At 52.8% G+C, this 25,316-nt stretch overlaps 3 protein-coding genes across 10 annotated transcripts; 1 reads left to right on the top strand and 2 right to left on the bottom strand.

The window, feature by feature from the left end:
• The first annotated feature begins 378 nt into the window (after window positions 1-378).
• Window positions 379-1,196, top strand: SFTA2 (surfactant associated 2). The gene is made up of 3 exons (XM_004043609.5): window positions 379-513; window positions 754-842; window positions 975-1,196. Exons 1-3 carry the CDS (start codon window positions 453-455, stop codon window positions 1,059-1,061), a joined length of 237 nt encoding a protein of 78 aa, XP_004043657.1. The 5' UTR covers window positions 379-452; the 3' UTR covers window positions 1,062-1,196.
• Window positions 1,197-6,078: 4,882 nt separating this feature from the next.
• On the bottom strand, window positions 6,079-18,482 carry VARS2 (valyl-tRNA synthetase 2, mitochondrial). 7 transcript variants are annotated; one of them, XM_019029264.4, is made up of 30 exons: window positions 18,121-18,482; window positions 17,555-17,782; window positions 17,355-17,436; window positions 17,137-17,237; window positions 16,726-16,847; window positions 16,545-16,611; window positions 16,351-16,448; window positions 15,637-15,718; window positions 15,372-15,491; window positions 14,790-14,901; window positions 13,675-13,763; window positions 12,713-12,803; window positions 12,322-12,449; window positions 12,102-12,205; window positions 11,789-11,870; window positions 11,397-11,473; window positions 11,233-11,308; window positions 10,847-10,949; window positions 10,543-10,613; window positions 10,297-10,422; window positions 9,984-10,088; window positions 9,764-9,832; window positions 9,562-9,640; window positions 9,307-9,434; window positions 9,033-9,185; window positions 7,977-8,183; window positions 7,152-7,263; window positions 6,819-6,994; window positions 6,530-6,658; window positions 6,079-6,429 (listed from the first exon to the last, which is right to left on the bottom strand). In XM_019029264.4, exons 2-30 carry the CDS (start codon window positions 17,753-17,755, stop codon window positions 6,328-6,330), a joined length of 3,192 nt encoding a protein of 1,063 aa, XP_018884809.1. In that variant the 5' UTR covers window positions 17,756-17,782; window positions 18,121-18,482; the 3' UTR covers window positions 6,079-6,327. The 7 variants fall into 7 exon arrangements, 6 of the variants coding, with proteins under 6 accessions (XP_018884809.1, XP_004043654.2, XP_018884808.1 ...); XM_004043606.5 differs by having other exon boundaries at window positions 17,555-17,787; window positions 18,121-18,415; XM_019029263.4 differs by having other exon boundaries at window positions 17,555-17,787; window positions 18,246-18,379.
• Window position 18,483: 1 nt separating this feature from the next.
• GTF2H4 (general transcription factor IIH subunit 4) lies at window positions 18,484-24,437 on the bottom strand. 2 transcript variants are annotated; one of them, XM_004043608.4, is made up of 14 exons: window positions 24,186-24,437; window positions 23,419-23,558; window positions 23,053-23,157; window positions 22,529-22,660; window positions 21,830-21,926; window positions 21,650-21,738; window positions 21,322-21,433; window positions 21,092-21,160; window positions 20,824-20,907; window positions 20,445-20,577; window positions 20,133-20,263; window positions 19,433-19,480; window positions 19,203-19,281; window positions 18,484-18,779 (listed from the first exon to the last, which is right to left on the bottom strand). In XM_004043608.4, the coding sequence occupies exons 2-14, from the start codon at window positions 23,553-23,555 to the stop codon at window positions 18,607-18,609; spliced, it is 1,389 nt and encodes a 462-aa protein (XP_004043656.1). In that variant the 5' UTR covers window positions 23,556-23,558; window positions 24,186-24,437; the 3' UTR covers window positions 18,484-18,606. The 2 variants fall into 2 exon arrangements, with proteins under 2 accessions (XP_004043656.1, XP_018884814.1); XM_019029269.3 differs by having other exon boundaries at window positions 24,211-24,414.
• Window positions 24,438-25,316: the final 879 nt, after the last annotated feature.

The raw sequence follows: 25,316 nt of genomic DNA, 5'->3' as shown, positions 1-25,316 counted from the left end.
TTTTGGGCCCACATTCCTGAGCCCTTCGGTGTCAAGAATGATGAAAATTAACTGCAGTTAATAATTAATCTCTAAAGATCCTTGGGAGGCCCGGGCATGGGTGGGGGCCCAGACACCTGCAGGAGGGACGCCTCCCTGGTCCCCGCTTCCCTCTCCATTTCCCTGTCTGTAGGACCAGCACTCACTCCCTCAAACCTGGAGACACAAGGGAGGGGTGGGACACAGAGTGGAAGAGAGGGGACTTCCTTCTATTTTCCCCAAAAGCCAGTGAATGGTCCTCTCCTGGGTCCTCTCTTACTGGGAGAACTGGAAAATCCAGTTGACCAGATTCCTCCTCCCATTTCCCCTCAAACACTTATGCTAAGGCTTGAGTGGGGTGTAGAAACAGGCCTGTTAAGGAGAGGCCACCGGGACTTCAGTGTCTCCTCCATCCCAGGAGCGCAGTGGCCACTATGGGGTCTGGGCTGCCCCTTGTCCTCCTCTTGACCCTCCTTGGCAGCTCACATGGAACAGGTGAGGGCTAGAGGGCAGGACTCCTGGGTCCCTGTGGCAAGAAGAGGCCAGAGAAAAGGGGTGGGACTTCATGGTCCCTGAGAGTGACAGAGACACCCCAGTCCTGAGCTTCCAAGAGGTTCTGGAGGGGCATTGCTGGGGAAGAGGAACTGTGCCGGGGAGCATGAGCAGGAAGGTGCTGTGTCTCCGGAGGAATCAGCCCTGACTGCTGGGTCCTAAGCTGTACTTCTGGATCCGCAGGGCCGGGTATGACTTTGCAACTGAAGCTGAAGGAGTCTTTTCTGACAAATTCCTCCTATGAGTCCAGCTTCCTGGAATTGCTTGAAAAGGTAGTTCTTTGGAAGGGGAAAGATGGGGCTGTGTGTTTGTGAGTCAGTTTGGGCCTCTGCTGGGGTCTGGATGTCTCCGTGGTGGGAATGGAGAGCTCTCTTACATCGCGCCCTTTAACCCTTTGTTCCCAGCTCTGCCTCCTCCTCCATCTCCCTTCAGGGACCAGCGTCACCCTCCACCATGCAAGATCTCAACACCATGTTGTCTGCAACACATGACAGCCATTGAAGCCTGTGTCCTTCTTGGCCCGGGCTTTTGGGCCGGGGATGCAGGAGGCAGGCCCCGACCCTGTCTTTCAGCAGGCCCCCACCCTCCTGAGTGGCAATAAATAAAATTCGGTATGCTGAATTCAATAACTTGCTTGACTCTGTGGGTCCCTGAGCACAGAGCTGGCAGGAAGTGGGGGTTGGATGCTCAAGTCTCTGACTGTCACCCTGTTGAGCAGAGGGTTCCAGGGATGGACAATGTCTCCCTCAACACCAGTGTCACAGGCCTACAAGGCATCTGGGGAGTTGTTTGGGGACACACACACCACACACATATACGCATGCATAGGAACACACACCAAATTGAGATCTTCGGAACACCTGGGAATAAAGAGAAGCAACATTTATTGAAGTCCTGCTTTTCTCCTGCATCCCTATTTCAATGCTTGCAGCAGTCTTGAATGTGGCATACTAGGTATCATTATCCTATTTTACAGATAAGGAAATTGAAGCTCAGAGAGGGCAAGTCACTCACCTGAGATCTAATAGCAGTGGAGAAGTCAGGCACCAGACAGAGGTCTTGGTTTAAGCAAGATTTTTATTTCATTTCCCTTTGCTTAAGCATTGGGGCCAGGGGCTCAAAAACCAAAGAAAGAGACATAGGCAGAACACCCCCAGGACATGGTTCCCCTGGCCCATGGATCCACACAGGTAATTGGGGTGGGAGGTGGGTGGGCACTCAGGTGAGAGATGATGGGTTCAGCTTGTGAGAGGATGCCCAGCCAGGCGCAAGTGCTGGGGAGGAGAGGCCAGGTGCAAGCTGAGCCTGTCCTGGCTAACCACGTGAGTATGAGGTGACACCGGCCCACATGTGAATTCCTGGGCATGTTTCTTATCCTCTTGGAGCCTCCATTTCTTCACTCGCAAAATGGGAACAATGATGGTACCTGCTGTAGTGTGACAGGTCCCCTACCAGGTTACTTAACGGTGTATGCCACTGCCTGAATCCTGAAGGCCAGGTGGCGAGCCAAGGTCACGGTGCCTGGCCGAGGAGCAGGTGTCCCTGAGAACCCAAACATCCCGGAGAGTATCTGGGAACCCACCAAGGAAAACAGTCCATTCGCACACACACAGTCGGCAGAGTCAGAAAATTAGCTTGAAAGCAGCTTTAGCATGGGAGGCAGCACGGATCTCTAAAGCTGTCCTGCTGCCATCCAGGAGTGCCTTGTACATAAGTCCTAAAAAACTCATCTACTCACCAAGCTGGACTTGTCTGAGTCACTTTTTGGCCTCTCAGCTCCCTCCCAGTTTGGGGGAAGGTTTTTGTTGTTGTTGTTTTGTTTTGTTTTTACACAATTCTGAGTTTTTCTCATTATTCCTGCACCATCAGGTTGTTGTGAGGATCACACAGGGAAGCTACTTAGGGACATATCACAGCCTGTCTTATAGGTCGTCGGCAGGATGGTAGGGATTGCTGTTAGGATGGAAACCTGCTCCCAACACATAAGTCCTAGTCCCCTGGGGTTCAGGGTCCTCCTTATGCTGATTTCTGAGGCAGGCACTCCTGACCACCTTCTCAAGATTATCTTGGCCAGGCGCAGTGGCTCACTCACGCCTGTAATCCCAGCACTTTGGGAGGCCAAGTCAGGTGGATCACCTGAGGTCAGGAGTTCAAGACCAGCCTGGCCAACATGGTGAAACGCCGTCTCTACTAAAAACACAAAAATTAGCTGGACATGGTGGCATGTGCCTGTAGTCCCAGCTACTTCGGGGAGCTGAGGCAGAATTGCTTGAACCTGGGAAGCAGAGGCTGTAGTGAGCCAAGACCATGCACTCCAGCCTGGACTACAGAGCAAGACTCTGTCTCAAAAAAAAAAAAAAAAAAATTGACTTCTCACCAGCTCTCAAAACACAAACTTGCAGCTCAGACTTGAGCAGTGGGGGGTACTGATAGGATTGCTCTCTGTCCTCTGTGGTACCCACTCTGCCCCCCACACCTACACAACCCTCCATTATCTCCATATGAAATTGGAGACTGACTCCTTTGGAGACAGAAGACAACAAGAGTTCAGTATGGAGCATCACTGAAGATGAGGGGAGCATAGAAAATGGCAGGGTGGAAAAAAAACACTTAGAAAATTGGTCTACCTTCCTTCACAACTGTCCTGGGACAATTAGCCCCCAAGGAGAGGTAGCAGGGGGCTCCAAAGGAGACTAGTATTTTATGACCTGCCCCTAGCCTGCAGTAGTGGGCAGGTGACGCCCATGGGGCAGCTGTGAGGATCCCCAAACAAGTTGGGGGACTGCATATCTGAATGTCCAAGAGGTTGGTAGAGCAGACAGCTAAATGCACCTCAACCTGGTTCCTAGACTTCAGGGCCTGAGATCACCAGGAAGTGATTTCCAGATTATTTTTCTCAAAGAATTGTCTCCCAAGGCTCAAAACAGAGCAGTGCAGTGAAGAGTGCTTTGGGGTTCACCAGACCTGGGGGTGGCAGAGACTGCTAACTGGCCCCCCTAACAGCCATCCTCCTCCTTTTGGATAGTCATGTAGATTTCAACTCAGCATGTGGATCATTACATTTCCCAGCCTCCCTTGCAGCTAGCTGTGGCCATGTGATCATGTTCTGTCCAATAGGATGCAAGTAGAAAGGAGGTGGGCAACTTTCTGGTAGTATCCTTGAAAAGAAAGGAGCTTCCATTTCAGAGGAGGAAAAGCAAAGTTCTTGAAACAGCCTATAAGGTCTTAGATCAGTGCTTTCCAATAGAACTTTCTGTGATGATGGAAATGTTTTATAACCGTGCTGACGAACATAGTAGCCACTGGCCACATGCAACTACCAAAACACTTGAAATATGGCAAGTACGACTGAGAAACTGAACGTTTTTATTTTATTTAATGCTTTAGGTAGCCAACTGGCTACCATTTTGGACACAAGCCCCAGATTGTCCACCTTGAGTCTTCCCTACACCCCCCCCCAATTCCCCCACCCTCACCTCTGTTTCTCCACCTCCCGCCATCCTCCCCTTCTCACTCTGCCCCACCACAATGGTCTCCGGGCTACTCCTCGAGCTGTCTGACCATGCCTCTATCTGTTTTCCTCTGGCCCTTCCCTTTGTCTGGAACGCTCTTCCTATACCTCCTACAAGCCTTTGCTTAAACCTCACCTTTACAGTGAGTTCTGCCCTGACCCACTATTTAAAAGTACAACCTGCCCCCCGCCACACAAACACATTAGAGTCCCCTTACCTTGTTCTATCCTTTTTCCCTCCCCTGCATTCATGACATTCAAACATAGTATATCGTTCACTCATTTGTATGTTATTTGTGACCGTCCTGCTAGAAGGAAAGTACTACAAGGGCACAGAATTTTGTTTCACTCACTGATGAATCTAAGTGTCCAGAATAAGGCCCAGCCCATCCATAGCAGGTGCTCAAAAAAAAAAAAAAAAAAAAAAAAAACCTTGCTGAAACAGAGTAAAAAGAAAAAGAAAACTGCCCATCCCCTTCTTTCCCTCCTCCCTCTGGGTGGAAATGCAGACACGGTGATGGGAGCTGGTGCAGACCTTGGACATGAAGTTTGACAATGCATCAGAATGGCAGGAAAATAAGATTGAAGGAGGTGTGGGCTCCCATTATTGCAGATCTCTGCACTACTTATGCCCAGCAGAAGAAACATCCACCTCATCTAAGCCACCATTATATTTGAAGTTTAGTTACAGCAGCCAGAAAGAGCCTGCACCTAATTTATTGGGTTAGGTCCCGGTGGAGACTTTTCTCTGAGCACACGTCTTCATCTCCAAAATGGGGGCTGGGCGCAGTGGCTTATGCTTGTAATCCCAACACCTTGGGAGGCCAAGGCAGGTGGATTATTTGAGCCCAGAAGTTCAAGACCACCCTGGCCAACATGGCAAAACCCTATCTCTACAAAACAATTTTAAAAATTAGCAGGGCAGGGCTGGGCATGGTGGCTCACGCCTGTAATCCAAGCATTTTGGGAGGCCGAGGCAGGCAGATCACTTGAGGTCAGGAGTTCAAAACCAGCCTGGCCAACATGGTGAAACCTTGTCTCTACTAAAAATACAAAAAAAAATTAGCTGGGCGTGGTGACAGAAAACTGTAATCCCAGCTACTCAAGAGGCTAAGGCAGGAGAATCACTTGTACCAGAGAGGTAGAGGTTGCAGTGAGCCAAGATCTCACCACTGCACTCCAGCCTAGGTGACAAAGCAAGACTCCGTTTCCAAAAAAAAAAAAAAAAAAAAAAAGTAGCAGGGCACAGTGGTGCACACCTGTGGTCCCAGCTACTCAGAAGTCTGAGGCAGGGGGATCACTAGAGCCCTGGAGGTTGAGGCTACAGTGAGCCATGATTATGCCACTGCACTCCAGCCTGAGCAAGAGCGAGACCCTGTCCCAAAAATAAAGTAAAAATAAAAATCTCCAAAATGGAGCTAACACCCGCCTCATGAGGTTTTCAGTAGGATTAAATGGCATTGTACATCTAGCACCATAGAGGACCCAGCCCAGGACAGGCTACTCAGAGCTGCTGGACAGAATGTACTCTGGGCGTGGAAGGGCCAGGCCCTTGAATTCCATGGAGATGAGATGGTGTTTGGCGTGGGTAAGGTGGCTGGCTGTGCTGTGAATGTGTAACTCAGAGGCTGGGCACTCAGGTGTCAGAGCACAGAAGGTGGAGGCACACCATCTGCAGCACAGCCTGCAGCCCATCAGGTCTGGAGGAAGTCCTACTTCTCTCAGCACCTCTAGGGATACAGCCAAGGAGCGGGGAAGCTTCCATTTAGTGAGAAGTAGAGGAGAAAGAGCCTGCAAAAGCCAGGGCATTGTCAGTTAGTCCAGAAAGTAGGTAGAACCGGAACCACTGTGCCCATACCCTACTCATGACTAGAAAGTTCCTCTTCCTCCAGCGAGGACCCCTCCTCTTTTCCCAGACCAAGCTCTCAGGGGACAACTCAGAAGCACAAAAGTCACCACTGGGAGCAAAGGGGACCAAAGAGCCATAAACAGACATGTTTGGGATTTCAAAAGTTTATCTCAATCTCCTCATTCCCAGACTTCCAGGTGGGAGGCAGGCCGGGTAGTAATGTGAGCATCTCAAGGACACCACAGTCACTGCGACCAAGCCAGTCTGTGTCCTCATTTACACAATGAAGGCGATGGACCACATAGTCTCTGACGTCCCACTGCACCCTGACAGCTGACAAATCTGTTTGTCCTCAAAGACAGGTCTGAGAGGGAGGAAAACTGATGGGGATGATGAGTTAGAGCTCCGGGCTCCCTGGGGCTGGAGGTTCATCCATCAGCTGCCGGAGGTGAGAGGCTGCCTTGTCCAGTTTTGACAATTCCAGCTGGAGGGAAGAAAGCTGGACGAGGAGAAAAGGAGGTGAGGATCCAGGAATGAGGCCCCTCCTCGCCCACATTCCCTCAGGGGTGGAGCCTTCTGGGGGCCTCCCTCAGCCTTACCTTTTGTTGCCTCTGAGTCCCTGCCTCCCCTTCTGATGGGGTCCTGGCTGTGAGGCTATCAAGCTGCTTCTGCAACTTGTACCTTCGGGCGGCTAACAGAGGTAGCTGGATCTGCGGGTCCACCAGGCCCTGGGGAAGAACAGGGAGAAAAGGCTCAGACATCCACCTGCTGCCAGGCCTCCATCCTCCATTAGAAGGTCCCTTCCCCTACTTTATAGAGCCCAGCCCCTCCCTTCCTCCCAGCATGCTTCCCAAGCCTGCCCTAACCCTCCCCATCCCCTCTGGTCACCTGCAGCTCCATGTAGACTTGAGCCGTGTCACTGAGTGGAGCCTGGGCCCAGCCGGAGGGAGCTGCTGCGCCTGGGGGTAACAGGCCCACAGCCCCACAGTAGCCCAGGGTGCCCAGGGGCTCCAAGAAGGCCTCGAAGAGGCCCTGGTCCCCAGGCTCTGAGCTCTGCAGCAGCACTGGAAAGAAAGAAACTGTCAGGGGCAAGGCCTCAGCTCCTGCCTCCCTTCCTACCCTGCACCTCCTAATGGGGGGTTGGCCCTTCAGGCTCTCCTCTTTTCCCCACCAGCCCCCTTTTCCTGCAGGGATCCGAGCCCAGGACCCGCCTTGCCTCACCTCGGGGCCGGGCTTTGGTGAGCTGGTACGTGGCTCGGAGAGCCCTTAGCACCTGCACGACCTCTTGGACCCGGGAGAAACGCCGCTCCAGCTCTGGCTGGCGCCAGTGCTCCTGGCAATGGGGGGGACCCAGAATTGGCAAAGGGGCTCCTGGGAGTCTCAGTACCAACCCTGCTGGCTCTCTTCTCGACCCATCCACCCCATCTCCTTAGGGCAATGAGATCTGTCCTCAGCACCACAGAAAATCCACTATCTCAAGGAACATGACAAAAAGTGAGGCGTCATTTAAGAGGTTTTAGATGATCAGTGTTTGATGCCTGTTTAGTTGCTGTGATTGAAATGGCCAACCAAAAATAAATTAGAATTTAAAATGAATTAGTCAAAACTCAAAACCAAATAAGTATAAATTTAAATAGTTAAATTTTAAAATAATTTTTGGGTGAGTTCATAGCATTTATCCTTCTGAAGTTATTAAAGCTGCACTGAGATTTTGGGGACACCCTATTACTAACTTATCCAACCCTCATCACAACCATAACATATACTATTACTGTTCCTAGTTTAAACATGGGGGAAACTGAGGCTCGATCACACAGCTCAAAAATAGCAGTCTAGCAACAGAGTCCTGCTCTTGAGCACTATGCTAATACTGTCCCTCAAGACCCTAGGGTCATCGCAGCAACCCTGCAGGAACAATCCATCTTCCCCAGGGCTCCACAGTAAAGTACGAACCATTCCTGCAGATGAGCCCCCTGCAGCAAACCCCTTCAGAAGGCGCTCCCCTCCATTCACCCACAGACCCACTCCAAGGTGCTTGGGACTCACCAAGCTGCAGGCGCTGGGGTAGGGGGCAACCGAGATGCTGGGGGCAGGGGGGCAACCAGGCCTGGGGGGCAGCCTCTGCCAGAGCTCTTCAGCCAGGAAGGGCATCAGTGGGGCCAGGAGGCGGAGGCCGAGGTCAGCGCAGGAGAACAGGACCTGAGGGGGCCCCAGGGGGCGGGGCGAGTGCCACAGCACAGGCTTCACAGCCTCCTGGAGAGGAAGCCAATGGTCAGAGGACAGGTCCAGGGCCACAGCCCTCCTCCCTACAGCCACTGCTACCCGCCAGCGGGGCAGGCCGTGGGTCCTGGGAGAGAGGGACAGGCAGAAGCACTTAGCACTTCTGATATGATCCACAGTCCCAGGACACACTCAGCACAAAGAAGGGGACTCCAGGACAGCAATTCTCTGCAGTACACAGGGACAGGATTTCCAGGGAAACATGTAGTTTAGGGAAAAAAATCATTGAGTTTTTTGCTTATCAACAGGGGACAGAGGTTTTTAAAAGGCTGAGCTAGGGCAGTGGTCCACAGCCAGCAGCAGCAGCACCACTTGGGACAAGAAATGAATATTCATTACACCACCCACCCCCACCCCAACCTGCTAAAGGAGCCACTCTGGGGTGGCAGTTGGTGGGGGGGGGATCCACAGTCAACAAGCCCTCCAGGTGCTTTGGACGTAGGACAGCGTGAGAACCCCTGGTCTAAAGACCGCTGCTAGTCCCTCCCAGGCCTCTCTCAGCACGCAGCCTGCCCATGGGCCAAACTCAGCAACTACAGGGACTGAAAAAATTCCCCTCTGCCTTCTGACACCGACTTGTCAGACATTTCTAGAAGTCTCCCTCCTCCTCCTCTCCCCAGGTGACAGGCAGGCAACAGTGCCTGGGCTGCACTGCCAAAACCAGTCCCAGGAAGAGGGGAACTGAGACTCCCTCGTCTCCTCTCCTCTCCTAACTGAGGGGACAATTGGGAACTTATTAACTCCAGAGCTCTCTGCCTTGGAAATTTCCAGAGGAATTAGAAGCAGGCATGGGAATACCAAGCCTCCCCCAGCCTCACTCACCAGGTAGACGTCACAGAGGTTGTGAAGCCAGAAGTGGTGCAGGGCATGAGTGACGAGCGAGAGCTCTCGGGTGAGGAAGCCCCGCTCACACTCCTGGGCAGCCAGGGCAAGGCGGCTCAGGATCCAGGCATCCATCGGGGAGGAGGGAGACAGCTGCAGGCAGAGGGGGCAGGATGGCCTGACTCCCCCTCCCCTGCCTCCTTTCCTTCCAGATGCCACCTTGGCCCTCTGACACCTGACTACCCTACTCCCAAGCACCTCTGTTTTCTCTTACCTCCTCAGCAGGCTGTGGCACAAATTTCTCCCCTAAAGCATTGAGGATAAAGCGAAGAGCATTCCAGATCTTGTTGCAGAAATGTCGGCAGCTCTGGACCTCAGAGACTGACAGGTGCAAGTCGCCCGCTGGAAGGGGAGAATCGAGGTAGTCTGCATGTAGGTGGCAGCAGCACCAGAAGTCCTGCCCCTGCCCTGCCCCTGCACAGGTGCCCGCTGCCCTCTGCTCACCCCAACACCCCTCGCCCAGGCTTACCCTGAACTCCATGGGAGCAGAGTGTGAATCTCAGGGCATCTGTCCCACACTCAGGGATCCCGTGAGGAAAGTCCTTTTTCTGCAACCAGAGGAAGAAGAAGGGTGGCAGATGCCTTTGTGGCTGCAGGGCCAGGACCTGGGTTGCAGAGGAAACCAGAGGTGGTGAGCTAGAGCTGGTGGGGGGCAGGCAGCGATGACTCACCTGTGCTGCAGCCACAATGGCCAGCTCTGCAGGGTCCAAATTTCTGCTTCTCAGCTTTTCCTGCAGCACCTGGGGATGGAAGGGGGCAATTCACGACCCAGGTCGAAGGCCCTGCCTCTACAAGGGTCACACCTGCTGGCCTCACTCCTCCCTCAGCCTGCCTTCCTCTCTCCTGCAAACCCTGCAAACCTTGACCCTCTAGTGGGTGCTTCGTCCTCACCTGCATCTCCACCCCACTGATGATGTCTCTTGGGTCCAGCACATTCCCCAGGGACTTGCTCATCTTCCGGCCCTGCCTGTCCCGAACCATGGGATGAAGAAGCACCTGGGGGCAGGGAGGGGTCAGCAGAGGGGGGTTTCCTTGGAGGTGCCTTGGGATCTCTGGCCTCCATACTTTTGGGGGTAGGGTAGGAAGTGAATTAGGAAAAAGGAATCAGCAACATGGAAAGGACCACATTAGGGGTTAGAAGGGAGGACAAGGTTTGGGGAACACTGGGGTCACAGAAAGCGGCAGGGCACTGAAGGGCTCTTACCTTGCTGAAGGGCAGCTGCCCTGTGAGCTGGGTCCCCAACATGACCATGCGGCCCACCCAGAACAGCAGAAGGTCGCTGCCCGTTTCCAAAAGTGACAGGGGGTAGAAACGAGCAAGGTCTGGGGTCTAGGGGGAAGAGGAGCAGTAAGAGGCCCAGGCCCCGGGCCCCCCTCAAGCCTCTGTGGGGGCCCAGCCATCCCTTCCTTATCGTTTCCCTTTCACTTTCGCCCTCTCAACCCACCTCACCTCTTGGGGCCAGCCCAGGGCAGAAAAGGGGAACAGGGCAGAAGAAAACCATGTGTCTAGGACATCAGGATCTGGGAAACAGAAAAAGAATGGGGACAGTTGGAACCTTGGCTTCTAGGACCTCAGACCACTGCTGCCACCATTCTAGGCCAACCCCCACCCCCAGAGACCAGGGCTGTCCCCTTTGGCTCCATTCCCAACTTTCCTGACCCTACCTTCTGTATCTTGGGATCTGTTCCCCTCAAAGGCCCAGATGCCCAGGCCCCCGCTCCCCTGTACATCCCTCCCCAGCTCAGGCACTCACCCCTCTCCAGGGTCAGCTCTGCCCCTGGCCTCCCTGTCAGTTCCGCTGCTACCTCTCTGGCCTCAGCCTCTGACCGCCCAACCACCCAACAGTCCTCTTCTCCCTGCAAAAGTAGGAAGGGGTTGGGGAGAGTGAGGAAGAACAGCTGACAGGTGTAAATGTCACTTGGTTTTCACGTCCTCATGTGGTCTTAGAGTGGCCAGGTTCCTCCAGGGGTGAGATAAAGAAATGCCACTTCAGGGAGCCTTGATCGCGCAGAAGGTTACATAACTATGAGCATGAAGCACATGACCAGGCAGGAGCGGGACTTGGCCCTGAGGAGCTCTGACTCCTGGGCTAGGTGCTCTGCGCCACACTCAGCCCTCCGGGTGCTTCTTCCTACCCACCTGCGCATGGTCCTCTACAACCAGGTAGGCTGGAATCTGATGGCCCCACCACAGCTGCCGGGAGACACACCAGTCCCTGCCGGGAGGACATTCGTGAAGTCTTAGAATAACCAGTCAGTCCCCCCTCCCCATCTCCACAAGAGCTCCCCTTACCCTACCCTTACCCAATATGGGAAAACCAGTGCTGCCAGTTCTTCTGGTGGAAGGAGGGACTGAGCTCCAGGGCCCCTGACTCCACAGCCTGGAGAGAAAGGGGACTTTAGACAATGTTGCCCTTCCTGCACGGCCGCACCTCCACAGATAGGACAAGTGGCCTCTGAGGTCATTTTAAAACTCAGAAAGGACCTCCCAAGCCTCTTGCCAAGATTCTGGGCTTGAGTAAGGATATGAGCCAGCCCTTGCTGGGCCGCCCAGCCTCCATCCCACACATCCTCTCAGTTACCACAGCTGGAGAGGTCTTCAGGGCAGGAGGTCTCCTGCTTCCCATTTCTTCATTCCAATTCTCAGGGAGCTCCCCCAACCCCTGGCCCCAGTCCTTCCTACACTGCAGCCTCACCTTGGCAGCTCGGGCCCCCATTTCCTGGCAGCGGACAAACCACTGGTTCTTCAGCAGGTATTCTATCACATCCCCAGAACGGCTGAAAGGGAGACAGGGTGAGTCCACTGCTCTTCCGGCCCTGTGACTTCTCCCAGGGGCACAAGACCCCATGCCATGCCAGGCCCTTGGTACTGAGGATACAATAGTGAATAAAACCGACACGGACCTCGTATTCTAACGGAGGGGTGCAGAGCCCATCCTATTGTCACCCTTAAGCTCCATACATTCCCTTTTGGGGTAGCCCTTAGTACAGGAGTTAAAAGGAGGTTACCTGCAGATGGGCAGTACCATGGGGTGGTTCTGGAGGCCCCGGAACAGGCCCTGTTCACTCAGCACAGACATTATCTTTTCCCGGGCCACAAACCGGTGAAGACCCTGGAGAAAAAGCGGCAAGAGTAAAGACTGAAGGCCTCTAGAGAAATAAGAAACTAGGAGGAGGATTAGGGGGACAGAGAGCCCCCAAAGGATGGGGTAACATAGGGTGGTACCACCTGCAGCCAGTCCCCACAGAGGGAGGTCATGGTCCCATCCTCCGCAATGACATTCAAGGGGCTCAAGCCATGTCGGGTCCCCATCTCAGCATCGGCAGGACTGTGAGCTGGAGTCACCTTCACTGCCCCTTGGGGAGCACAGCCATGGTGAGTACTGAACCTGACCTTGGATTTTGCTTTTGCTTTTCCAGATGTATCATCATCACCTGCACCGCCCCATCACCTGCACCACCCCAGCCCCTGCGACTTTCTCTGTCTGTGCCTCCCTCCCATTCCCCACTCAGACCACCCTATATGAGGATCTCCCACTCCCACCTTCCTCTTCCTCCTGGTTCCCTCCCCTCTCCTCCAGGACCCCCAACTTTCTCTCCCTCCCCTGACTTCCACTCACCCGTGCCCACATGTGGCTGAACAGCATAGTCTGTGATGAGGGGAAGAGGCTGCCCCATCAAGGGGTGACGAAGCTGTCGCCCGTGTAGATGCTGAAAGGAAGGGAGAGGGATCAAGGACAGGCACCTGTGAGGGTTGGAAGGGTCTGGGCTGGGGCGTGAGAACCCCAGGAATAAGAAGGTAGAAAGTGGAAGGTAGCAAGCTAGAGCAAGGTCAGCAAACTCTTAAGGGGCCAGAATGTAGATATTTTAGGCTTTTGGGCCTAGAGACAAATTCATTCTCGGCACAATTACTCTATTATGCCACTGCAGCAGAGCTGGAGAGGGTATATAATAGCAGCCATAGATAATATAAAGGCTGCAAGCGGCCAGGCGCGGCGGCTCACGCCTGTAATCCCAGCACTTTGGGAGGCCGAGGTGGGCAGATCACGAGGTCAGGAGATCGAGACTATCCTGGCTAACACAGTGACACTCCGTCTCTACTAAATAACATTACTTAAAAATTACATTACTTAAAAAAAAAAAAAAAAAATTACATTACTTAAAAAAAATTAATTACTAATTTTTGTAAAAATACAAAAAATTAGCTGGGTGTGGTGGCACGTGACGGGCATGGTGCCACGCTCCCAGCTACTCAGGAGGCTGAGGCAGGAGAATTGCTTGAACCCGGGAGGTGGAGGTTGCAGTGAGCCAAGATCACACCACTGCCCTCCAGCCTTGGTGACAGAGCGAGACTCTGTCTCAAAAAAAAAGGCCGCAAGCTGGATTAGGACCATGGGCCAGTTTGTCAACCCCTGAGCTACAGAAAAACTATAAGAAGAGGCGGGAGTCCAATCAGAACCACTGAGAGAAGTCTCAGGAAAAGGAAGTAGAAGCAAGAGAGAAAGAGCCACCATTTAAAACCCAAGAGAAGAGAAGGCCATTGGCGGGGCGGGCCAGAGTGCAGGAGCGCACTGGGTATTACTGTGTATCGCGAGTCGTCTGGATGAACGGCCACAGCCACATCTCCAGGCAGCGTCTCTGGCCTTGTGGTTCCTACCACAACCTCTGCATCTGAAGATAAACATTTAAACACTTACAGCTGGTCATCATCCTCACCTCTCACTGCCAACATAGCTAAAGGCAGTAGAACTGGAAAGGGGAAGGGGCAGGGAGTAGTCAAGGTGGAAGAGGCCCCCAGGAGTGACTAGAAAAAAGTAGGAGCAGTGTTTATAGGAACCCAGGGTTTCCCATAAGCTGATGATGACCAGAGGTCTGAGAGGGTCTCTGGTGCTAAAGAATTCCCTGATAATTTGCATGGAAGAAATGGGGGCAGCATTAATTAAAGCAACTATCATAGAATTCTTGCTGGGTGCCCAGAGGACACTGGGGATTCTCAGTGTCCTAATCACAAATGCTGTACATTCCTCAGGGGGAGCACCAGCTCCCCCTACAAGAAGCTTCCACTGACAATTCCAGCTCATCTGTCTTCCCTTTCTCTGAGCTCTTCAGAACATTTACCGTAAAAACCACACCTTAGAGGGCGGGTGCAGTGGCTCACGCCCGTAATCCCAGCACTTTGGGAGGCCGAGGTGGGCAGATCACGAGGTCAGGAGTTCGAGACCAACCTGACCAACATGGTGAAACCCCGTCTCTACTAAAAATACAAAAATTAGCCAGGCCTGGTGGCACGCGCCTGTAATCCCAGCTACTCAGGAGGCTGAGACAGGAGAATCGCTTGAACCTGGGAAGCAGAGGTTGCAGGAGCCGAGATCGTGCCATTGCACTGCAGCCTGGGTGACAGAGTGAGACTCTGTCTCAAAACAAAAAAACAAACAAACAAAACAAAACATACCTTAGAACTGATCTCTTTCCTGGGTAGCGCACTCCTGAAGAATCACACCACACTCTCAAAGGGCAGTGACCACATGCACTTTTTGTACATCCCCCAGAAGACCCTGGGTAAGTGCCCACGCTGAGGTGAACACTACCAAGGTTCATGTGAGAGATGGACTGATGGGTTCCTAGCAGCCCAACATGGGCTCCAGAAAACAGGAAAAATGGAGGTAAACGGGTGACCCTGCAGAGTACTATGCTCACCAGGCTCTCCATCCACGGGGAAGGCAACAGAAAATAGGAGGCCAAAAGACACGGGGGTGGGGCAGCCAGGCAGTCGAAGCTGTGTGTGGCCAGGCAGGGGCCGGTTCTCCACCTGGAGGCACCGAGAAAGCTGGGTCAGAGGGCAGCCTTTCTGCAAGGCTCATGCCCAGGCTTCACTCTGCCACTCATCCATCTGCCCAGCCTCCCTGCAATCCATCTAAAAGCCATTTGGAGGATTCGGGAGCTACCTCCCTCTGCCCTCACCCAATGCTCGTGCAGTCACACTTCTAATAAATGTTCACTGAGCACTTAAGCCATGGCCAGGTATCTTGCCAAGCACCTATGTGAATTCTCATTTAATTTTTACAACACCCCCACGATGCAAGCATTCCATCATCTCTAATTTACAGACTGAGGAAGCTGAGGCTTAAAGAGACTAAACGGCCTGCCAAAAGCCACACAGCTGTCACAGGCAGGCATCAGATTTGAATCCAGGCACCCTGGCTCCAGAGTCTGAGCTCTTAATCATTGACCACTCTGCCTCAGAGCTCTCACAAACCTGCTTCCCTCTCTCCGCCTCACCTCAATGTCCGAGATGGCTGATCTTAAAGCACATGACCAGTTGACAAGCTGATGGTTCCGGTACAGCAACCCCGCCTTGTAGAGCCGCACAAAAGCTTCAGTCACAGCCACTGAGGAGCCCTGGAATGACCTGAGTGTCCACCTCTAAGAGCCACTTCTCAGCCCATCACCCTGCTCAGGGACCCAGGCATTGCTGCCTCCCTGCCCCACACAGATCCCTAAACATCGCCCATCACTCACAGGGACCAAGGCACAGAACACTCACAACATCCATGGTAAAACACTCTCGATCCCAGTCCAGGGAGGCACCCAGAGCTCGCAGCTGCTCACAGATCTCTCCACCTTTCCTGTGCCCAGAGAGATCCTTGTCAGCAAACACTTCCCAAGCACTTCCTATGTACTAGGCCTAGCGATGCCCCCAGCAATGCCAGGTGTTGGAGGAAAATCAAGTGAGGATGGCATTGATCTAGCCTCTAGAGGCTAATAGAAATGGACTTACAAACCCAGTATGGGGTTTTCTAAGATATTAAAAGAGGCAAAAGATTCTATAGGAAGAGAGGAGGGATAGCCATATTGTGGGAAATCCAAGGATGCTTCACAGAGATGGCATGAGATAACAGACCCAGAAGAATGAGGGTAATTCCATGGGAATTGAAAGGTGGGAATGGGCGAGTGGAAGAAGGTGAGATTTAGACAAGAGAAATTGGGGTAAGTAAAGAGAAAGAAAATATATATATATATATATATATATAAATACACACACACACACACACACGAATATTCTAATGCATATATAATATCCACACACATAAGGCTTAGAAACTCCACCAAATGTTAACGGGCTCCAGAACTTCCATCTCTGAGGAAGTCAGAGCTGTGTCGGGAAGAGCCAAGGATTACAAGTCAGGAGTGATAGTGGTGGGAGGCAAGAAACCAAATCTGCCATCTGGGCCCCCCGAGTCCTGCCCATCATACTCACGCCTCCTTCCACTGCCACACCTCCCTAAGGAAGGCCTCCCGGCTCAGCTCATGTCTCCTCACTCCCCGTTCCTTCCACAGTTGTTTCTCCACCACAGCCTGCAGTTGGATTCAGGGCAAATGAACAGAGTCAGGTTGCTTTGGGGGAAGAAATTGCTTTTGCCCAAGAAAAGGAACAGGTAACAAAAGACATACTTGTGTAGCAATTCCTGCATGATCTGAACCAGGGACCCACAGCACTTGATCCCCACGCATCCGGTGCCTGCAACAAAAATGCCCTCCTGTGAGCCCCCTGAGCTTAAATGTTTATCCTCACTCATTCCTGCCCTTCCTATTTCCCTTCCAAGAACTCAAGCAGCCCCCACTCCCCTCTCACCAGCGCACGAGGGCATCCTGTATGGCCACCGTGAGTGCGTGGCCAATGTGCAGGGAGCCAGTGACATTGGGAGGTGGGATACACATGGAAAAGGTCTCCCCTGTAGCTTGGGGCAGCCGGGCCTAGAGGAAGAAAAAAAGTCAAAGGGGCAAGAGAGAATTGGATTGGGGAAAGAGCACCCTCTACTGTCTCCAGAACAGAAAGAACTTCAAGGAAGAACTGTCCTGCAAATAAGAGGAGAGTGGAGAGGAGGGAATTGGCCAGGGGGAACCTGCCAAGAGAAATCTTTGGAGACACCAGAGCCAGAAAGAAGACAAGGTCTACAATGTGAGCTCAACTCTGAGGTCCAGTTGTATTCAAGGGCCACTCTGTCCTGGAGACCATTTAGGACCCCTCCTGCCAGATACTAACCTGATATTCTGGTTTGAAGAAGCCCTCTCGTACCCACCACGGGTACCAGGCAGCCTCAACATATCGCGGGCTGTATGCAGGAGGCAGGGGCCCAGAGACATCTGTGAAGGCAGAAGAGAGCTCCACTAACCACTGAACTTGTTCCCAGGCTGCATTTCGGCAGGCCAAATGGGCAACACATATGTGAAAAAAAAGGCCTTCTTACTTATTCTACTTACCTTTCTTTTCACCGGGTTTCGTAGGGATTTCATACAATACTAACTCCTTAGGCCTCCAGGCCTTAATGGATTCTGCAGGTGACTGAGAAGAGAAAGCAGAAGAGGCTGCGATCCAGTATACCCCAGACTGCATTTCAGCCCGTCTCCTCCAGCCCCTCCCAAGTCTCAGAAACCCAGGGACAAGCTGTCTGACCCCTAACCTTGCTCTCCCCTGCTATCTCAGCCTCCAGAGTCGCCTGCTTCTCTCGCAGGCGCTTCTGTTTGGCTTCACGGTTCCTCCGGGAGATGGGAGATCCATGGGGCTCCGACTGTGTAGAAACGGAGTGAAACTTGGGGAGGCCCCGTGAGTGCCTCAGCCCCCAAAATGGTGGTCGAAAAGAGGCGAGAGGCAAATGAGGCATCAGGAGTGTTTGGAAAGGGGCCGAGATCTGTTCTGGATAGAGAGAGAGCACATTAGGATATGGGGGTGGAGGAGGGTCACTCCCCTTGTTCCATCTTTCCCGTCTCTAATTAGCACAGGTCTGTTATTCCAAGTCTCTATTCCCTCCCACAAAACTAGCTCCTTGAGAGCTAGAGTGCATGGTATCGACAGACAGCGCCATGGAGCCACGGATATCAGGGCTCTTCCGGAACAGGGCCGGAGTGTCTGGATTCGGCGGTGACCACTGACACATGAGAGATAGGGCTCAGAAACTCAGGGAGATGATGGGCATCAGCGCGCCCAAGAGCCAGCAAGGAGTCCCGCCAGGGCCGCGGCGATCTCCACCTGCACAGGGGCCTCCTGCAGTGCCCACAGCCCGGCGCGGCCAGGCCTTCCCGCCCATCCCAAGGCCTGGGCCCAGGACCCGCAGCGTCTCCCACTTCCCGGAGGCCGCCCCGGCGCGCGCTCACCGGGAGGCCCCGCCGCTATCCCAGGGCGCCCCGCGGCGGCAAGGACTGAGGGATCCACCAAACCCGACCCTGGAACGTGGCCCTGGAGCCGCGCGGCGCATGGGGGCGGGGCCCCGGCCGGCGCATGCGCAGCAGCTGGCTTCGGCCCCACCCTCTCCCTACCGGTCCAAAGGCTGTAGACCAGAGGAGCGAGTCCGCCGCGAAGGCAAACCCCACGGGGAGGCGCCTGGGACCGCACTGCTAGCTATTATAACTTTATTAGACAAGAAAAGCCCTGACGCGTAAATAAAAAACACCTGAGTTCTGATGCCCCGCCCCGCCCAGTCCCGCCCGCCGAGGTCCGTGTCCAAGTCCCGCGCTCTCAGGAGCTGTGTTTCTGCCGCTTCCAAAAGCGCTTGACGTCGCTGTGCCCGGCCGGGGTCACCACCATGAGCCGCTTGGCCGAGTTCTCGAACACGAGCACGCCCAGCTCCCGCGCGTGGGCCAGCAGCAGCTCAAAGTCCACTTGCGACAGGAACTGGTTATACAGGACACCTGGGGTCGGCAGGACGGGAGGGGCGCGGGGAGAAGACGAGAAAGTGAAGCTCGGAGCTCCTATTGGGAATCCCCCCAGCTCCTTGGTGGCAGCCCTGGACGCGGTCTGGGCTTGCCCCCACCGCAATTTTACAAACTAATTCTCTATGCTTGTCTGCTCAGGGGTTCATCTTAACACCAGTGTGATCCAGCCATATTCAGAAAGGCCTAATACAAATTACTGTGAATTATTCCCTCACCTAGCCAAATCCAAAGTGCATTGATTTGGGACGATTTGTTTACTACCGACTCACCCCAAAACAAAAAAAAACTGTCTTGCCAGCTTTTCTCTCCTAGTCCATGAAGTAAAAAATAAAATGCAGACTGAACTGTCTGCCCTTTCTCTGGCCAATGACCAAGACTTGGCCACCAGAAGCTACTCACCCTCAGTGAACCGGAGTCTGTCCCTTTCCAGCTCCCAGAGCCGGATCTGGTCGGTGATGGTGGGGGGCAGCACAGGTGTCTGCAAGGAGCAAGGGTTGACTGTAGGGACTCAGAATACTGCCCCAGACAACCCGGCCCTCTGTTTCTTCCCCAGATTTGGATGCCCCTTTTTCTTTTCCATCATCTCATCACCAGCTGCCAGCCTCTGACATCTTGGAGCCCGTCTATACCTGTTTGAGCATCACTGGGTGGGCTCTTGTCCTTAGGAAATGGATTATCTAGGAAAACAGACAAGAATGGCATGAGGGCTCCAGCAAGAAGGCAGGAAAGCCATCTGAGCTGTCACCTAATGTCACTGGAACATCAGCTTATTCTAAAAACTCATAACTCCTGTCATCAACTCCACCCATCCCAGTTCAGCTGTTATCCCACGTTGCTGCTCCCAGCAACGTGGGATATTCCTTTTCTGGCACATTCGCCCTTTCCAGTAATGTTTTGTTTTTCTTTCTTTAAAATAGCAGCAGCTACTATTTTCTTTTTTTAGCATTTATTGCATGACAGGTGCTGAGCTCAATGCTTTGCCCCTATTCTTCCAATGAATTATCCCGGCAACCCTGAGGTAAGAACTGTCATTTACTAGATGAGGAAACTGAGGCTCACAGAGGCAAAACAACTATGTCTAGTTTACGCAGTTAGGATGTGGCAGTGCCGAGGCACAAATCCAGATCTATACCTCCTCCCTCCATGTTTTTTTCCCCTCAAGGGTCTACCTATTCTCACACCCAAAGCCTTCATTTCTCTTCAAACACAGACAACTCACCACCACCTATTATAACAGACTCAGAGCTAGCCTTCCATAATGTGACCCCCTGTCCCCCACAGCCCAAGTGCAGCCTGTCTTCCTGCTCCACCTCTCCCAAGTGGGAATACCTGCTGGGCTGTGATGCCACTGGCGATTGCCTGCTGCACACTCTCCCGGGTCACCTGCGCCACCACCATGTTGGGGAACCGATAGAGCATCTCAGAGAAGAGGGCAATGAGGGCAATCTGCAGCTCCGACTCTGAGCCAGGGATAGAAAGAGGATGAGGAGGCCACCCCCACACCCAGACTCCCTCAAGCCCTTCTTTCAAGTGTCATGAGAAATGTCAGAGAGCTCTGTAGACTGCCAGGTAAACACGAACATAAACTGGCATTCCCTCACCCCCAACCTCCTCTTCCAGGGGCCCTCTGTCCCGCCTCACCCGTGTAGGCATACAGTCGGTAATTGGTTTCCACGACAATGAAACCTGGCTGATGCACAGTGCCCCCAGCTCCAGAGACACCTGATGAGAGATTGATGGCCAGGCGTGTGGGGTAGTAACGCCGAGATTTCCTCTGAAAAGAATAGAAAGGCAGATGCCTTGTCTCAGAAGTCACTGCCTTACATCTTCCTGCCTGAAATATCAGATCCCTCCCAAGATGCAGAACCTCAACCCCCAACTTCTCTCCCCCGAGAGACCCAAGTATTCAGTTCTGGCAACTGCTTCCTGCTACTGCCCCAAGACCCCACTCCTTTTTAAAGGCAAAGGCAACACACCACCCTGTTTCTTCCCTGGAAGCCACTTATCTAGGCGCTCATACCTTCCTCTGGAAAACAAGCCCAAACTCACGCAGATGTTGCAGGAAGTTCAACAGAGAATCACTCATACCTTCCACAGAGTAATCCTGAGGAACAGAGGTTTCCAGCTGGGGTCCAAAACACAACCCACCCACCCCCAACCCCATACATTCATTCTTTCTTTCTCCATCTCTGTTCGTTCTGTGTTCATTCTTATCTTCTCAGTCTATTCTACTGCCCCACAACTTGCTTTCCCCTTCCCATCTCTATACCTTTCAGCCCCCTGCTTACCTTGCCCAGAGTAGAGAAGCTGAGCTGGAAGAGGAAGGAGAGAATCTCTACCAGGTCCATGCCCCGGCTCTAGGGAGAAAGAGGCAGAGACAAAGGAGGAGGGATGGGAGGGAGACAATGGGAAGAAAGGGACAGAGAAGAGAAAATCAGGGAACAGTCTGTAGGCAGGAGTCTCTCAGTGAGACCTGAGAGGAGCAGAGCATGCTGGTAAGTGGCCCTGGCCTCCTCACCTGGGCTGTCTGCAAATACTGCAACATAAAGTACCAGAGCTGAGCCGGGGTGTCCAGCAACAGGAACTGGAAGCCAGCGGAAGTAATGCAGGGCGGCTCTCCAGGTTCAGTACTAGAGACAAAGACCGGGACAATGATGGTGATATGCAGATAAAGACTACTATCCCCACTTGTCCACTCACGTTTTTTCTTGGTATCTCTGGCTATATTCTACTCAGCTTGCCTTTTCCAGCTAATGTCCTCTGATCTTGACTAGCCCCAGATACCATTTCTTAGCGACCCAAGGAGATGGCACAGCAGAAAGCTGCTGTACCTCCGGCTTCCTCACCTCTTCATGAGCCCAGCCTGGCTGAGGAGCTGAGCCAAGTCCTGGCTGACAGCTGCACTGGGGGAGCCCACCATGAAGTGCAAGACCACCTGAAGAACAGAAGAGAACAGGGAGACCATGCCCCAAGGGCCATGGGAAGTAGAAGCACAAGCAGAGACACACACACTCCCAAGTGCTTACCTCCCATCGCTCCTCGGCGTACTTGTCAAGGGAGGGAACGTCCCGGGCATGCTTGTCTGGTCCCAGCTGACTTGTGTCATCAGACCAGGCCTTCCCCCTACGGCCAGGATGGGCCAAGAGTAAGGAACCCTGGCCAGGCGCAGTGGCTCACACCTGTAATCCCTGTACTTTGGGAGGCCGAGATGGGCGGATCACTTGAGGTCAGGAGTTCAAGACCAGCCTGGCCAACATGGCGAAACCCCGTCTCTACTAAAAATACAAAAAATTAGCCTGGCGTCGTGGTGGGTGCCTGTAATCCCAGCTACTCAGGAGGCTGAGGCAGGAGAATCACTTGAACCCAGGAGGTAGAGGCTGCCGTTGAGTCAAGATTACACCACTGCACTCTGGCCTTGGTGACAGAGTGAGACTCTGTCTCAAAAACAAACAAAACAGAACAACAAAAAAAGAGTAAGGAACCCTGTCTGTGTTCCTTGCTGCCCTCTGCCATCTTTCCACCCTTATCCTCAGGGGCCATGAGTGGGGGACATTTCCTACACCACACACTACATCTGGTCCAACTTACTCCTAAAGGAGTTCCCAACGTGGAGACCACAAGGTTCTGGGGAGGCCCCCAGGAGCTCCCCCTCCCAAAGTTTAATTAGTGGTTTAATAAGCAGCAGTTCCCCTGCCCTAGCTTAGGAAGAGAGAGAAGTGACATACCCACCCAGAAGGGCAATGCGGAGGTTCTGGCGGAAAATGGGGTTGAGGATGAGGCCCTGGAGCCCGCCTGGGAGCAGCTGGGTGTGCCAGATCCGGAGGCCGCTCAGCAGCCCTGTACTTTCCTCCTGAGCCCTGGAACAGAAGCAGAGAGGTGAGTAGGGTATTTGGAAAACAAAAAGGAGGCCCATAAAAGCCACCATCTCTGCCTGTTCTGAACTTGCTGATCCTTGGAACACTGTTCCACAGAGTGAAATTAGTATCTTCCTAAGACAAATTCTTTACTGCATTACTTATCAGAGCCTCATTACAGATATCACACATAACTCTTTAAGAGGGAAGATACATTTGAAAGCAAGATCTCAGCTGGGAAATAAATAAAAGGGAAAAGGCAGTATGCAGAGTTTCCCAAATGTATTTATTTTTAAGTTTTGTGATATATCTATTAACACTTCCTGGAAGTGCTCCAAGGAACAGCAGTTTGGGAAATGTGGCTGTTGAGAAATTTGTATCTGGCTGAGACTTACTTGCTGAATTCCTTCTTTACCCACAGAGCTACAGCAGCCTGTGGCAAAGGCTGCTCCAGAAAGAGCATCCGCATCACCCAGTTCTTAGCCAAGGATGGGAGCTCCCTGTACAGGGACAGAGGTCAAAGGTTAATATCAGAAGCTGCATTGTATCTGCATCTCTGCCCTCAATTACCTCTCAAACATCTCTTCTCACTCCAGCACAACTTTACCAGTCCTGCTGTTTTGGCCTCCACACTTTAGAGCAATTTCCAACCCTCGCCCCCAGTCCCCACCCCGACTCCAGGCTGCTACACTTTTACCTATGATATTTTATTCCAGTCCGCAGACCCCATTACATTTCCCTGCCATGAAGGGGCTCCTCACCTGAAGACAGCCAGACATGTGGCAGGGTGCCCATACAATCGGTCCAATACCCCAGGGCTCAGGCCCCCTAAGAATTCCTGCAGATTCCTGCATTGTAGGTGTACTCGGTTCAGTCCCCTTGAAGGGGTGCTCTCCATCACCTGAGGAATGCAAACGTCAGAAGTGCAACCTCACCATCCATGCCAGTGTCACCCCTGACCTTTCTAACTGATTCCAGATCCATCAGTCCCCACAATAACCCCACCTTTTCTGTGGTCTCCTTTCCCATGTCACTCATCTCCTCTGGTTTCTCCCAAACCTGACCAATCTCCCTCCCTTTCTTGCCTCCTCCTATTTCTGCCCTTTAACTCCAGTCTTCCCTCAATTACCAAGTGACAGAATTGTTAACTGTCCAGTGTTTGCAAGATCATTTTGTATTTCAATGACTTGTCTCATCTTTGGCTAAACAGGGACAAAGAAAATTGAGCCCACACCTCTCTCTTCCATCCCATCCTGGTCAGACCAGTCTATAAGCTCCAAATCTGCCCGTCCTTCCTATCTTCTATCTCTTAGCCCACTTCTGCTAAGTACGGCGGTAACCTCTCCCCTCCATGCTTCCCAAATCTAAAGCCACCTCTTTTCCCTTCCCAAGTCTACTTCACGTCATTCACCCTGACCCACGCCTTCCGATCTCCTAGCTTCTCCCTGCCTTCCTCTCACTCTTCGCCTCTCACTCACCTCTCTCTCTCTCATACCTCTGCCACTCCCGCCCTCCTAGGTCCCCTCACCACTCTGTCGATCCTCCTCGCGCACCCCGAGTCTCGGGCCGTCGCTTAATCGGAGCCAAAGTCTCGCATTGGCTCCTGGAGATTGAGGGAAAGATGGTGAAAAAATGCGAGGAAAAGATGGGGAAAGCAAAGAAAGATTTCACAGGCAAGAGCCCAGAATGAAGAATTCAGAAGAGAAGGGAGGTAAGGGGAGGAGTGGAAAAGTGAAGAGGATGAGAATAGACGCTGCACTCTCCGGGCGCGAGGGATGCTGGGAATTGGAGTCTTGCCTTTGCTCTCCTTAGAGCCGGCTGAAGCACGTCTGACTACAAATCCCGAAAGGCACCGTGGGGAAGCCGAAAGGAGAGGAGCTGGCTTTTAATTGAGCGAGGGGAGACACCAGAAGCTGGACCAGTTGGTTCCGCGAAGGCAGAACCAACTCCGCCCACGCTGCTAACGGAGCGTGTAACCGGCTGGAGCGGGAGGCGGGTCCGGGAAAGTAGAAGTGCCTGGAGGGCTTCCTTGCGGAGGCGCGCTATGGCGACTTGGTGGTGAGCCGAGTGAGCACAATTACTCCCCGTAAAATTGGGATAATACACACTCCAGGCCGGGCGCGGTGACTCACGCCTGTAATCCTAGCACTTTGGGAGGCCGAGGCGGCGAATCACCCGAGGTCAGGAGTTCGAGACCATCCTGGCCAACATGGTGAAACCCCGTCTTTACTAAAAATACAAAAATTAGCCGGGCGTGGTGGTGGGCACCTGTAATCCCAGCTACTCGGGAGGCTGAGGCAGGTGAATCGCTTGAACCCTGGAGGCGGAGTTGCAGTGAACCAGGACCATGCCATTACACGCCAGCCTGGGCGACAAGAGTGAAACTCCGTCTCAAAAAAAAAAAAAAAAAAAAGGAAAGAAAAGAAAGAAAGCGTACACACTCCGGGCGGTTTCCACGAGTTAACGATTAACACGATCCAGTGCACCTTACTTGACCCTAAGTACTCAGTAAATCTTAATTTCTGCCTCCACCACTCCTCAAACCGTTTACTTAGAAGACCCAGATAAATACAGTTTTTAAGACACCAACTATTTGCTCTGATTTGATTTATGAACCTACTACAAAGGTGGAGGTCTTCACCCAAACCCAGAACTACAC

The sequence above is a fragment of the Gorilla gorilla genome, chromosome 5, assembly GCF_029281585.2.
Source record: "Gorilla gorilla gorilla isolate KB3781 chromosome 5, NHGRI_mGorGor1-v2.1_pri, whole genome shotgun sequence".
Classification (NCBI taxonomy): Eukaryota; Metazoa; Chordata; class Mammalia; order Primates; family Hominidae; genus Gorilla; species Gorilla gorilla.
This window is presented reverse-complemented; position numbering and strand designations above follow the sequence as displayed.